The sequence below is a fragment of the Delphinapterus leucas genome, chromosome 7 (genome assembly GCF_059928025.1).
Source record: "Delphinapterus leucas isolate spDelLeu-1000000601 "Yukka" chromosome 7, BTC_Dleu_Yukka2, whole genome shotgun sequence".
In the NCBI taxonomy this organism is placed as follows: Eukaryota; Metazoa; Chordata; class Mammalia; order Artiodactyla; family Monodontidae; genus Delphinapterus; species Delphinapterus leucas.
The window spans coordinates 62608295-62622965 of NC_143135.1; the positions used below are offsets into that span (position 1 = coordinate 62608295).

The 14671-nt window shown below is 38.3% G+C and overlaps 2 protein-coding genes across 2 annotated transcripts in view; one reads left to right on the forward strand and one right to left on the reverse strand.

The window, feature by feature from the left end:
* Positions 1 to 4078, forward strand: part of CCDC83 (coiled-coil domain containing 83) — a 39910-nt gene extending 35832 nt beyond the window's left edge. The window contains exon 10 of the mRNA XM_089914188.1: positions 3835 to 4078. Within this exon, the coding sequence (XP_089770314.1) occupies positions 3835 to 3993 (159 nt within the window). The 3' untranslated portion in view covers positions 3994 to 4078. The remainder of the gene's footprint in view (positions 1 to 3834) is intronic.
* The window catches only part of PICALM (phosphatidylinositol binding clathrin assembly protein), a 146476-nt gene that overhangs the window by 14890 nt on the left and 116915 nt on the right, over positions 1 to 14671 (reverse strand). The window lies entirely within an intron of this gene.

Below are 14671 nucleotides of genomic sequence, written 5' to 3' on the forward strand. Positions count from 1 at the left end.
AGTTCTTCTTCACATGGGCCTCCTTACAGGGCACCTTTATTGTCCCTTTGTTACAGTATCTGGCTTCTTCCAAAGCAATCAGTCCCAGAGACCAAATGTTTCATATGACTTAGCCTTGGAAATCGGACACCAACACTTCCATCATATTCTATTTGTCGATGTAGCTACAAAGTTCCACCCAAAGAGAAACAGTGTAGCTCCTGCATCTTGAAAGAGGAAGGTCAGCATCATATTGTAAGAAAATCATGTGGGATAGGATGTATATTAGCATGACCATCTTTGGAAAGTACAAACAGTCACATATACCATTAGGTGAAACCTAGATTATCAAGCCTTTTAATTTTAAAACCTTTTGGTACATTCCAGTCACTTTCACATCCACCCCTTGCTGTTTTCCCTCTTGGTACTACCAATAACCTTGAAAGTTCTCCTAGAACTTAAAGTCTGGTAGGAGAAAGAGTGATTAAGAAAGCAAAAGAAACTGAATAAATCAACAAAAACCATTTTAACTAAGTACAACTCAGTCCTGCTACCATCAAGTGATAATTTAAAGACTAAAGCTCTAGTCTCTATAACACTCAAACACTCCCATGAGTATATTGGAATCATGTCGCCTTGTATGTTACAATAACCTCACGCTAGTGGACAACTGTCTATAAAATTCCAAACTTGCATATCATTTGGTTGAATGAAAAACCTTCTTACTTTTTATGTCTTTGTTTTTATCCGTTGAATTTATTTAAATTTCTTTTCTATTTGACTTACAATGTTGTCTTAATTACTGCTGTACAGCAAAGTGACTCAGTTATACATGTATATGTATATATACATTCTTCTTCTTCATATTCTTTTCTATTATGGTTTACCACAGGACATTGAATATAGTTCCCTTTGCTATACAGTAGGACCTTGTTGTTTATCCATTCTATGTATACCAGTGTGCATCTGCTAACCCCAAACTCCCACTCCTCCCTTCTCCCACCCCCTCTCCCCCTTGGCAAACCACCAGTCTATTCTCTATGTCCCTGATTTTCTGTTTCATAGATAGGTTCATTTGTGTCATATTTTAGATTCCACACGTGATATCATATGGTATTTGTCTTTCTCTGACTTACTTTACTTAGTACGATAATCTGTAGTTGCATCCATGTTGCTGCAAATGGCATTATTTCATTCTTTTTTTTTATGGCTGAGTAATATTCCATTGTATATATGTACCACATCTTCTTTAACCATTCATCTGTTGATGGACATTTAGGCTTTTTCTATGTCTTGGCTATTGTGAGTAGTGCTGCTATGAACATAGGGGTGCATGTATCTTTTTGAATTATAGTTTCGTCTGGATATATGCCCAGGAGTGGGATTGCTGGATCATATGGTAATTCTATTTTTAGTTTTCTGAGGAACCTCCATACTGTTTTCCATAGTGGCTGCACCAACTTACATTCCCACAAACCATGCAGGAGGTTTGCACCCTCCCCAGCATTTGTTATTTGTAGACATTTTAATGATGGCCATTCTGACCAGCATGAGGTGGTAACCCATTGTAGTTTTGACTTGCATTTCTCTAATAATTAGCGACGTTGAGCGTCTTTTCACGTGCCTATTGGCCATCTGTATTTCTTCTTTGAAGAAATGTCTCTTTAGGCCCATTTTTTGATTGGGTTGTTTGTTTTTTTGTTGTCGACTTGTATGAGCTGTTTGTACATTTTGGAAATTAAGCCCTTGTTGGTTGTGTCATTTGCAAATATTTTCTCCCATTCTGTAGGTTATCCTTTCCTTTTGTTTATGGTTTCCTTTGCTGTGCAGAAGCTTGTAAGTTTAATTCCCATTTGTTTATTTTCACTTTGATTTCTATTACCGTAGGAGACTGACCTAAGGAAACACTGGTATGATTTATGTCAGAGAATGTTTCGCCTACGTTCTCTTCTAAGACCTTACTTTCCACGGAAGTTTTTGATGTGGTGGAAATGGTATTGTATGTGCTACAGACTGAATTTTGTCCCCACCCCTCCCCCAAATTCACATGTTGAAGCCCTAACACACAATATGACTGTATTTGGAGATACAGGCTTTAGGAGTTAATTAAGGTTATATGAGGTCATGAAGATGGGCCCTCATCTGATAGGACTGTGGCCTTATAAGAAGAGGCTTTGCCTTGTGAGAACGCTGTGAGAAGGCAGCCATCTGCCAGCCAGGAAGAGGCTCTCACCAGAACCCAACCATGCTGGCATCCTAATGTTGGACTTCCCAGCCTCCAGAACTGTGAGAAATAAAGTTCTGTCGTTTCAGCCACTCAGCCTGTGGTATTTGCTATGGCAGTTCAAGCAGACTAAGAGAGTCTATTACTTCAGAATCCTGCTCCAGATGGTTCTGAAATATATGGTAGACTTCCATCAATTTACTTTTCTCCTATCTCGCATTTATTGTAGCTCTGCAATTATGTATTTTAAAAGCTACATACAGTTATATGAATTTTTGAGAAATATTAATAAAACATTGCCTTCCTTTTTCATTCTTTGACTCTCCTAAATTCTAATAGATGTTTATTGAGACCCTCACAACATGCCAGGTACTTGTTAGATGCTTGAGAATTTAAGGGGAAGAACAGGAAGAAATGAAGTCTCAAAGATGCCTATGTGGCAGGCCCTACCCTAAATAGTGTACATGCTAGTAGAAAACTGATAAAATCATTGATTACTGTACAGGAGGAATGTCCTACCTGTATCTGTCTCCCTGACCAGTCTTTTGCCCCAGCACTTGGTACACAGCCTGGCACATAGTAGGCACTCAGGAAAGGTTTGTTGAAGTGTTGAAGGAATCCAAAAGAAGGAGTTACAGCTTGGAGAGGCTTCCAAGAGGAAGGCCCATTGGGTAGGGCTGGAGCTGTTTCAAGTCAGTTTGGGGTTAGCTGTGGGATTTCATATAAATTAGACTTCTAATTCTGTTTGTTGATATCTGAAACTATATTCAGTTTGACAGAATGTGGTAAGTTTTATATCTACAGTAGATCCTGTGAAATGTGCAAAACCCATGTAGATTTGCTCAATATTAAGACATTTATCGTCGGGCTTCCCTGGTGGTGCAATGGTTGAGAATCTGCCTGCCAATGCAGGGGACACGGGTTCGAGCCCTGGTCTGGGAAGATCCCACATGCCGCGGAGCAACTGGGCCCGTGAGCCACAATTACTGAGCCTGCGCGTCTGGAGCCTGTGCTCCGCAACAAGAGAGGCCGCAACAGTGAGAGGCCCGCGCACCGCAATGAAGAGTGGCCCCCGCTCGCCGCAACTAGAGAAAGCCCTTGCACAGAAACGAAGACCCAACACAGCCAAAAATATAAATAAATAAATAAATAGATAAATTTATTTAAAAAAAAAGATATTTATCGTCAAAGATGTTTGCAGATCACTCATTTTGTTCTTGAATAATATAGAAAACTCTGCTGTGCTTATATCCTGGCCAGCAGAGGGCTATATAAATGCAGCCAATACTTCCTACTTCCTTTTACCAATTAAAGAGCTGCAGAGAATATATCTCCCTGCTGTAGTTGATGTTCCCTCCCCGGCTCAAGCCCCCAAAAGACAAGCCTGCAAGCCTTGCTGCCTGCTCTTTGGGAGATTTGCCTACCATGCCCCCACTGGGTATATAACTTTACTGAGTGGTTTTTATTTACAGTAGCTCTCATATTTCACATGTCATACAGCATTCAGACAATTAGGAGTGCAATGAAATCTGTCATATAGAGGCCAACTATAGTAAATAAAACCTGATCTATGAAGGCTGGTAACTTGCTGAATAACCTCTCCTATTCTCCTCTGTGTCTGTTCACCACAGGATTATGTAAACTTGGGCCCCCTGGAAGTGAAGCTCATGACTGTGGAGAGCAAGAAAATGCCCATCCATTTCCAAGAGGAGACTCCAGTCAAATTCTATGACGATGTCAGGAGCCCGGAAAGCCACATCACATATAAAATGATGAAGTCTTTTCTCTAAGACTGAAATCTGCAAAGTAAAAACAGCTTCTTATACATTTCCTTTGGGAACTGAGGTATATCAGTCACCCATTTTACTCACTCTTTGGTCCATTTTTAAAGCAGTTATTTCTAAAGGTCATAATTACATTTAAAATCAAAGATCTGAGTATTCAGCTATTCATTTACTTGCATGGCCTGAGTGACAAAAATGAAAGTACACTTTATATTTCCATATTCAAGTATAGAGGAGCGTGACAGTGGGCCAAGATGGTCTCTGAGGTTGCTTACCACTTAAAAATTTACTGATCAATCTAGGATGCCAATATGAAATAGTTCAATTAGGAATTTTCTGAGAAAATTTAGAGGTCTGCATAGCACTGACTACACATCTTTCCCTCTGAGGGTGCTGAATGATAGATAGCCAGTCCACAATTCAAGTCGACTCTTCTTTAACCTAACACTATAATGAAAATCAAACATTTTAGAAACAAATTTGAGGGTGGTAATTTCTTTTACAAAAATATTCCATCAATAGGGAGGTCCATCTCCCATCAGCTATATCAAGTCTAAACTGCTGAGTCTCTATCCAAGGTCATTACTCCTTCCCTCTTATTGGTACCACAAGCCAAGGACACTCTGACTGTGCCTGAATTTGGCATCAGCTTTCCATTTTAAAGCTAGTTCTACTTATAAAGCTTTTTACAAGAAATGCCTTTTTTTTGAAACACGTTTTAAATACAAGGCCACAGATAGATTGAACGTAAATACACCATGCAAACATTAACCAGAAGGAAGCTGGTGTGACCAAACTATTCGACAAAGTAGACTTTAAGGTAAGAAGTGTTAAGAAAATGAAAAGAAAATGAAGAAATATATGTCACAATAATAAGCAGATTAATTCATCAGGATGATATAACAATTCTAAATAATAATATCTCAAAATATATAAAACAAAATTTACCAAACTAAAAAGCAATATGGTAAACCTTATGTATATTTTACCACAATAAAAAAAGAAAAAAGAAAACAGGCAGGAACAAATTCACCATTAGACTTGAAGGTCTTACCACACCTCTCTCAATAACTGATTACAAAACAAAACAAAACCCCAATCATTAAGGATATAAAAAGTTAAACAACTGTAGATTACACATACTTTTCAAGTGTACATAAAATATTTACAAAAATAGACTATATCCTGGGCCATAAAGTAAGTGACAACAAATATTCAAAAAGTTGGAATGCATGGAACGGTTCTCTGACCACAGTAGGAAATAACTAAAAACAACAACAACAAAAACAAAGCTGTAATTTTCAGGTAAGCAAGATACTTCGGAAAAGCCTATGTGTGAAAGGAGAAATCACAAGAAAAAAATACTCTGAATTATAATGAAAAATATGACATCAAAACTTGTGGGGACCAGTTAAAGTGATGTTTAAAGGGAAATTTATAACCTTTCATGTATTAAAAAGAAGAAAGTTTGAAAATTCAATCATCTAAGCTTTCATCTCAGGAATCTAAAAAAAGCAGCAAAAATAAACCCAAAGAAAGTAGAAGAAAGGAAATAAAGAGCAGAAATTAATTAAATAGAAAGTTGACATATAAAAGAGAAAATCAACAAAGTCAAAAGCTGGTTCCTTGAAGGGTTAACTAAAATTGATAACCCATAGTAAGACTAATCAAAAAAGAGAGGAAATAAATGAAAAAGAGACATCACTCCAGAATTACAGACATTATTAAAAGGATAAAAGGAAATTAAGCAGAAAAAAACTTTCCCCATAAATTTGACAATTTAGATGAAATGGACACATTTCTTGAAAAATATTTCTACGAAACAGGAGGAAACAAAAATTCTGATTTAGGCCTAGATATGTTTTTAAAAATCCAATCTGCATTTTAAAAATTTAAGAAGCCAGCTGGCTTGCTTCACTGGTGAAGTTTTCCAAACATTTCAAAAAGATATAATACCAAATATACACAAACTCTTTCAGAGAATAGAGAAAAAAGAAACACTTCCAAATTATTCTATGAGGTCAATATTATTCTAATACCAAAACCTGGCAACATGATTACAGGAAAAGAAAATTAAAGGCCAGTATTTCTCATGAAGATAGATGCAAAATCATTCACAAAATATTAGCTTATTGAATCTAGCAATATTATATATTTCATGAATAAAGAATGCAAGGTTGGTTTAATATTCAGTAATCAGAGTGGAAACATGAATGAGATCAATGGATTATATCAATATCAATACCCTGGTTGTGACATTGTACTATAATTTTGGAAAAAATGCTTATTTTTAGGGAAACTGGATAAAGAGTACATGTGATCTGTCTGTATTATTTTTGTACAACTGCATGTGATTCTAAAGTTATCTCAAAATAAAAAAATCAAGGGTAAAATGAACAGAACATAGGTGGTAACTCATATGATCATCTCACTAGATACAGCATTTGATAAAGTTTAACAGTGTGATAAAAATTCATAATAATATGATAAAGCTCTCAGCAAAGAAGGAATATCTTTTTTTTTTTAAAAAAAAAAAAGCCCTGTAGCTAAAATTGTATTTAATAGTGAAATATTAAACACTTTCCCATTGAGGTCAGGAACAAGACATATATTCACCATCACACTTCTATTCAACAGTATTGACTAGAACTGGAGTGTTCTAACCAGGCAAGAAAAAGGAATTAAAAGCATAGAGATTAGAAGAAAGAAGCAAATTGTCTTAGAGATGTCAAGGTTTTGTATGTAGATAATCCAAAGTAATCTACAAACTACTAGAATTTACAAGTGAATTTAGCAAGGTCACAGAGTACAAGGTCAATAAAGATCCAATGTATTTCTTTATACTAGCAACAAACAATTGGGAAAAATAAAATATAATAGAATCAATAACATCAAATATCAAGGAATTCATGCAATGAAATATAAGCAAAATTTCTATGGAGACTTCAAAACATTGTTGAGAGAAATTAAAGAAAACTTAAATAAATGGAATAAACAGAGAGATACACCATTATCATGAAGTGGAAGATTCAAAAGAGTTAAGATGTCTGTTCTTCCCAACTTGATCTATAGATTCAGTGCAATCCAAATCAAAATGCTAGCATTTTCTTGTAGACGTTAACAAGTTTTTTGTAACATTATTATGGAAATTTATAACCTAGGCAGAAGACCTAGGATAGCCAAAACAATCTTGAAGTAAAACAACAAACTGGACACCTTAACACTACCAAACTGCAAGACTTAATATAACATTTCAGTAATTAAGACAGTGCACTACAGGCCCAAAGATGAAGAATCAGTCCGGTGGAACAGAATAAAGAGTCCAGAAACAAAGCCACACATTTACAGTCTCTTGACTTCTGCAAAGATGCCCCTGTAATTCAGTGGGGGGGGGGGGGGCATGGTCTTTTTTAATAATAAATGATGCTGAGGCAATTGTATATCTGGGAAAAAATGAACATTGACTCTTACCTCATACCATACACAAAAATCAACTCAAAGTGAATCTGAGACCTAAATATGGAACGTAAAACAATAAAGCTTTTAGTAGAAAATATAAGAATATTTTCATGCTCCCCTGTGCACATCCAATAGATCCTCAAAGCCTGTGCCTGAAATTTTAAACTACATCTGGTACGTGGGTAAATGTGGATTTGGTAGTGTTCCACATGGCTCCATCAAGCCTACTGCTCCCTGTATCAACTGCCTCCCTGGGAAAAATAAAAGTCATAAAAATAACCAATCATAAAAAGACTGATAAACTGCATTTTATTAAAATTAATATCTCTTTTCATTAAAAGACACCATTAAGAGAGTCAAAAGGCAAGCCACATATTGGGAGAATTTACTATACCTATATCTAACAAAAAAAATCATATCCAAAATATATAAAGAACTTGTACAAATCAGTAGAAAAAAAGATTTGAGGAGGCACTTCACAGAAGAATATATCCAAATGACCAGGAAGCCTAAAAAGGAGATCAACACTATCAGTGATGAGGGAAAAGCAAATTAAAACCACGATATACTATACACCCACTAGAATGGCTAAAATTAGTTGAAAATAGTAAATATTGACAAGGATACAGAGTGATTTGAACTCCTCTCATAGTTGTTGATGGGAGTATTAATTGGCACAAACACTCTGGAATATGTTTGGCAGTAGTTATTAAAGCTGAACATATATATGTATGTATATATGTATACATGTATACATATATGTGTCTATGTATGTCATGCTCCAGCAATTTCACTCTTGGCTTAATATGGAACAGAAACAAGTGGTTATGTTTACCTGAAGACAGGGATAAGAATGTTCCTAGCAGCTTTACTGAAAATAGGCCAAAACCTGAAACAGTCGTAGACTATCAGCAGTAGAATATGTAAGTAAATTGTGCTATATTCATTCATGCAATGGAATACTCTACAGTAATGAAAGAACAAACTATTTCCATATGCAGCAATGTAGATCAATCTTATAGACGTAATACTGAGTGAAGGAAGGCAGACACAAAAGAACACATACGGTATGATTCCATTTACACAATGTTCAAAAACAGGACGAGCGTGCTAATCTTGATGATAGAAGTCAGAAGAGTGATTACTTCTGTGGAGGGAAATGACGAGGATGGTACATCAAAGAGTTTTCTGGTAATTTTGATGAGTGGCACTTAACATGGACGTGTTCACTTTGCAAACATTCATCAAGCAGGACACTTAAGATTGGGTACGTGACTGATATGTTTTATACTTCAGAAAGATTAAAAAAAAAAAGCCCCCCCCCCCCACACACACCCAGGGAATTCCCTAGCTGTCCAGTGATTAGGACTCCCATGCTTCCACTGCAGGGGGCACGGGTTTGATCCCTGGTTGGGGAAATAAGATACTGTAAGACGCGTGGCACAGCCAAAAAAAAAAGTCCCCCCAAATAACCATATTCCAATCCACTCCATGAAGTGACAGTGTGAACGGCAGCAAGAGTGTTTCCTGACAGGAAGGCAGCATACTTTGTTAGGACAATCTTTCAAAGGTCAACAGAAACAGAAATGTCCTTGGAAAAGTTAGTAACAATATGGAGTGACCTGGCCAATTTTCTTTTCAAGAAAGAAAGGTAAACTTTTTATAGATAAGATCTTTACTTTTCTTGCGTAGAAAAAAAAAAAACTGACCTTCCACTGGGACAAACCAAAGAGCTCCCAGTAACCAACAAATATAGCCTATGTGACAGCTCATTGGTTTCAGTAGGTCAGCAGAAACTGACTATCATATTTGGAAAGTTCAGACCATGAGATTATTAAAATAAGCCAAGCATAACATGGTAGGATCCCAGCATTTATTTATTACGTGTGGCAGTTTCTCCTTCACAATGTGAAATTGAATCAGAAGAAAATATCAAATGACTACAAGTCCTGTTTGCTGCCAAGATGTCAGAGTGGAAAAGGCATCCTTTGGAAAAAGGGAAGAATTTTCTTTTCTTCTGTTAATATTATTCCTTGCGTTTAGAATTTGCAGATAGCAGTATCTCTAAAACAAATCTTCGGGATTTTCCTAACAACCTAGATTCTTAATAGCTTAGGATGGTAGCCCTGTTAGATGACTACATTACAAGGAAATCTCAATAAAGTTGTACCACTGTGAACTTCCTATCAGTGTCACCTATCCAACGAAGCACTTATCAAATGAATCTTTGCACCCAGGCACTGTGTGTAGGACATGAGGGAGGCAACATGAAACTGCCCCTTTCCTCAAGATATTCACGGTCCAGCAAAAGTGCCTGATGGGTCAAGGAGCCTCTCAGCCTTGGTGTGACCTGCTTTCACTCTTAAACACTAACAGCAGAGAAGGAAGAAAGGAAAGTGGGAGATGGCAGAACAGGATATTCTAGGTGGTGCGGTGGTTGTGTTTAACTCAGAATACTTTATTTTTCACACCTTTAGCGACAGGTTTGGAAAATAAATTTAAGATGAGTTTTGGAGGATTTTATGTTGGTTTCAGTTCTCAGAAAAACCAAGCATGTGAGTTCTACATGTTGTCATTCAAGACTGGGGAAGACGGGACAGGGTGTTGGCAGCTTTAGCATCAGGCTGGGAATGTGCTTCCTGTGGCCCAGGAACGAGATAGGTTTGAAGAAATTAAGGTGTAAAGAGACTGGGTGGCGTGTGGGGAAACACTCTGGGATCAGGCTGGCTGCCTTGAATCTTGGGCAGTCACTTCACCTCTTTCAAGCCTATTCTCCTCAGTATTACATGGACCTAATTCCTGTATTGAAGGATTGTTTCAAGGATGACAGAGACCGCATGTAACCTGCACACAGTAGATATGCAATACATGGCAGTTGAAATGATAATTGACATTTAACAGCAATCTCTGGGAGAAAGGCCTAAGACTTCTGCTTGTCTTTACAGTACATTCACTCAAAGGTGCACAGAGTGTGCCCGTGTCTGATCCATCACATGCTGTGAGGCGCCGAAAAAGCTCTGATGGCAGCTGGGCCCTGCGTGCTTGTATCAAGGGGCTCACTGAACCAAATTGGTTGTTAATGAACCAAATTTGGGTCCACTCACCTGTGTGCAGTAAAGGCAATCTACTGACACTAGGTTGTGGTGAAGAGAAGTGCAGCATTTACTGCAGGGCCAAGCAAGGAGTATGGGCCGTTAATGCTCTAAAGACCCAAATTCCCTGACGGCTTTCAGGGAAACGTTTTCAAAGAGAGGGTGAGGGAGAGGGTTGCAGGTGTGGACAGGTGATCAGCTGTGGACATTCTTCTGATTGGTTGGTGGTGAGGTAAGTGGAAGTCAACATCATCAACCTTCTGGTTCCAACCAGTCTGGGGTCTATGTGCTTGGGGTCAAAATGCAGTTAACTTCCTCCACCTGGTGGGGGTTTCAGTATCTGCAGAACAGCTCAAGGACATGGCTCAGAATATTACCCACAGCCCTTGAAGAGGAACTAAAGGTCCTGGACTGTTTAATGGCTAAACTGTTATTATTTTGTCTTGCTTGTTTTCCTTCCTGCATTTTCTCACTTCTCTGGTTAAATTTGCTCTTTGGGACTCTGGGAGGGCCTAGGAGGTTAAAGTTTTTCTACAAACAAGATGCAGGCGGAGAACATAGGAAGAGTCTGTCCTGGGAAGGCACCATAGGATCCTGATCAATTACAATCTCCCCTTTTCTTTGATACTCCTCAGTCTTGAGGGAGAACAACTGGAGAACAAGGAATAGAGTTTTGGATAGAGAGGTTAGTCAGAAACTCAGCAGAGGAACTCACTTCTAGGGGGGAATTCGTTTCAGGGTGGCTGGAAAGAGGGCTCAGCCACCCACTCGTGTGAGGACTCTAAGAAGCCCTGCCCTGGATCTGCAGATCTACATCAGTAGGGACAAGTAGTAAACCCAGTTCCAAAATTCTTACGAGTGCAGTGGAGGAAGGGCACTCCGCACTGTGGGTCAGTGGTAACAATTTTGTTTCTTTCTGAATCCTAGAGTCAGACACTGGAGTGATTCAGGGTCAGGGAGACCAAGGGGATTTTTGTGGCAATAAAGGGCTGTTTGTTAAAGGCCTGCTTGATCCTTGCTTGTTTTACTAGATCTCAACACAACAGTTCTCTGTATTTTTCTTGGAATAAAACGGCCTTTGCACTAGACACAAGGAACTGTGCCCTCAAGCAGCGGAGGCTTTCTAAATATTAGTGACTTTAACTTGATTAAGTATTTCCATTTCCTACTCCTGTGACTTCGTGAGGCTCAAGTTCCCAGAAAGGCTGCTTTTTTGACCATGACTCTTTAGATTGGTTATGTTTTAGGTCATTCTGTTCTTATGGTCTACGTAAGTGCTAAAAAGCATCCAAGATACTTTTAAAAGATTCTTCACATGGAAATGTTTCCAGATTTCCAGCCAGCAAAAGTTTGAAAGGACTGCAGATGCAGATATACTCAAAGATTCTTAGTAAAAGGTTTTGTCAGCATTTCCTTCCTCAAATCCTTTGCTCAACTCACTGACCTCTCGCCTTCTTGGGTTAGGGCCATCTTTTGGTATAGTCTCAGCTATAAAAATATGCTAGGCCTTGCAACATTTCCCTCCTCCTAAGAGGAATGAAAATTAACTCTGTTGGATTCCCCTCTGCCTGACTAACAGAGGCCAGCGAAGCGTTTTTATCTTTAAAGCCCTCAGACACCAAATCAGAGGGATGGTGGGCTCTGGCCTCACTTGAGGTTCTGGTGCAAGTGTGCAATTAACTTCAGATCTTTGATGTTCTTTGACTGCTACATTTCATTTTGCATGGGTCATTTTCTCCTAGCCACTTAAAAAGTGTCCTCTGTGGCTTTTGCGCTATTTATGTAAAAATGTCAACTTGGGATACAGCAGGGCCTAAAATCTATTGAGAAGGTACACATTTCCAACGTGCTTGAAACATTTGCCGAACACTAACAGTTTGGATTTGCTTATTTTTCCTTTTATAAGCTTTTAACTTTTTTGCATTTAATTCCTTTGAAATATTTAAATTCTAAAACTATAAACTATAATTCTTTTTTAGGATATCTCAGATCTCAAGTTACAATATGTGACATGGTAGGGTTTTGAGGTCATTGAGCAGAAAAGGTTCAAGAAATTAGCAATTCTTTTAATAAAAAATGTATGACTACGCTAGCAGCTGCTAGTTTTCCTTCAAATCTATTCTCCCCGTTTCAATAATAATACATTCATTTAGTTGTTGAGAATACAGTCACCCCAATTTAAGTCTCTGTTTCCCAGCTTCCCTTGCAGTCACGTGACAAAGTTCTGGCCAATGGAAGGTGAGTAAAAGTTGTGCACAATTTCTGGGTCATCCCTTTCCCTCCCCTTCTCTCCCCTTCTTTCATCCTGCTGCTTGGAATGTAGTTCTGCTGCTCAGCCACAGTGGACTGTGTGACGAGAGGAACACCTTAAGGCCCGTGGAACAGCAAGACACCCAACACCTAAAAGTGGACACCTAACAACCTTGCAAAGCTGCCGTGCCCACTCAGACTTTCACGAGAGAAAATAAACTTCTGTCTTGTTTGAATCATTGTTGGTGTGAACTTTGTTACACACAGCCAAACCTAATCCTAAAACAGAGACTGACATGAATATTAATCTCACTGAAGTCAATGTTTTCAATAGTAAAATGTAGTCTCCAGGACACTAAATAAGTCTTTGCGGTAAGTAGCTATTCTCTGTTATAAATTTTAAAAAGGGCTCAAACTACTCTAGAAAGTATTCTGCTTTATCTGAGGGCACCGAAAACTGCCGACCTAAGTATACTTAGATTTGTCAGGCTTGCTGTTTTCAAAACAGTGTTCTGTCACGCCAAACTAAAGTATTGCTGAAGCTGTCTCAGCACCCAGGACTCCTGCTTGAGGTCAAGTGGAGTCAGGGGCTCGGGGTTCTGCTTTGGAAGCAGCTCATGGAACCTCCACCAGCACTGCGCTGACATCAACTATGCTAACAGAACAGCTTGGATAAATCCAAAGACTGATATTTTCAAAGGTTCTTTAGTAATACTAATAATGGCAAACACTTAAATGCACTTATTAAGCGCACTTTACTTACATTAACCTAGTTGATCCTTCTTATAATCCTATGAAGGTAGGGTCTCTAATCATTCTCATTTCACAGATACAGAAACAGAGGGATATTTAATAACTTTCCCAAAGTCTCCCAGCTAGTAAGAGACAGTCAGGATTTGAACACAGGTGTTTTGTCTCCAGAATCTAGGCTCTTAACCACAAGCTAGTCTGCATTCCAGTAAGAATAGTAACTATGTATTGAACTTCTATCATGTGCCAGGCTGTTTTAAAATGCTTCCATTTATTAATTCATTGACTACATTGGCCCTATGAGGTAGGCACTATTATACCATTTTATAGATGAAACTGAGGCACAGGGAGAGTATGTAACTTGCCCAAACTAGGGTTCAAACTCATAGCAAGGCTGCAGAGTCCACAGTGTTACAGCTATGCTGCATTTTCTCATCAAGAAGCAGGTGCTTTCCTCAATGATGGAAATGCTTTCAGAAGGGAAAGAGAATGCTCTTCAAAAAAAGAGCATTTTCTGCACATTGTCCTCCGTATACACCTGTATTCCAGGCTCTCCATTTGCCTTTCTTCCACCTCCCAGCCCATCTCACCTCCACTCCGGACCACTCAGCTTTCCCCTTCCTCCCGCTGATTTTTCAGCCTATCTCCTCTCTCTTTTTTTAAACTTCCTTAACTCCTTCTACTCTAAGTAATTAATGCTGTTAGTACATTCTTTTTTTCAGCTCTATTAAGATATAATTGACAAATAAAAATTTCAGGTATTTACAGTGTATAATGTGATGATTTGATACACGTATACATTGTGAAAGTATTCCCTGCCATAAAGTTAACACATCCATCACCTCACATTCTTACCTTTGGTGGGGGGCAGGGTGAGAACATTTAAATTCTACTCTCTTAGTAAATTTCAATTACACAGTACAGTGTTATCAACTATAGTTACCATGCCATTCATTAGATCCTCAGACCTTATTCTTTTTAACTTTGTACCCTTTTACTAACCTCTCCCTATTTCTCCCACCCTCCAGCCCCTGGAAACCAATTTTCTACTTTGTTTCTATTTATTATTTTTTTTAATATTCCACATATAAGTGATAGCATACAGTAATTGTTTTGCTTTTTCTGGCTTATTT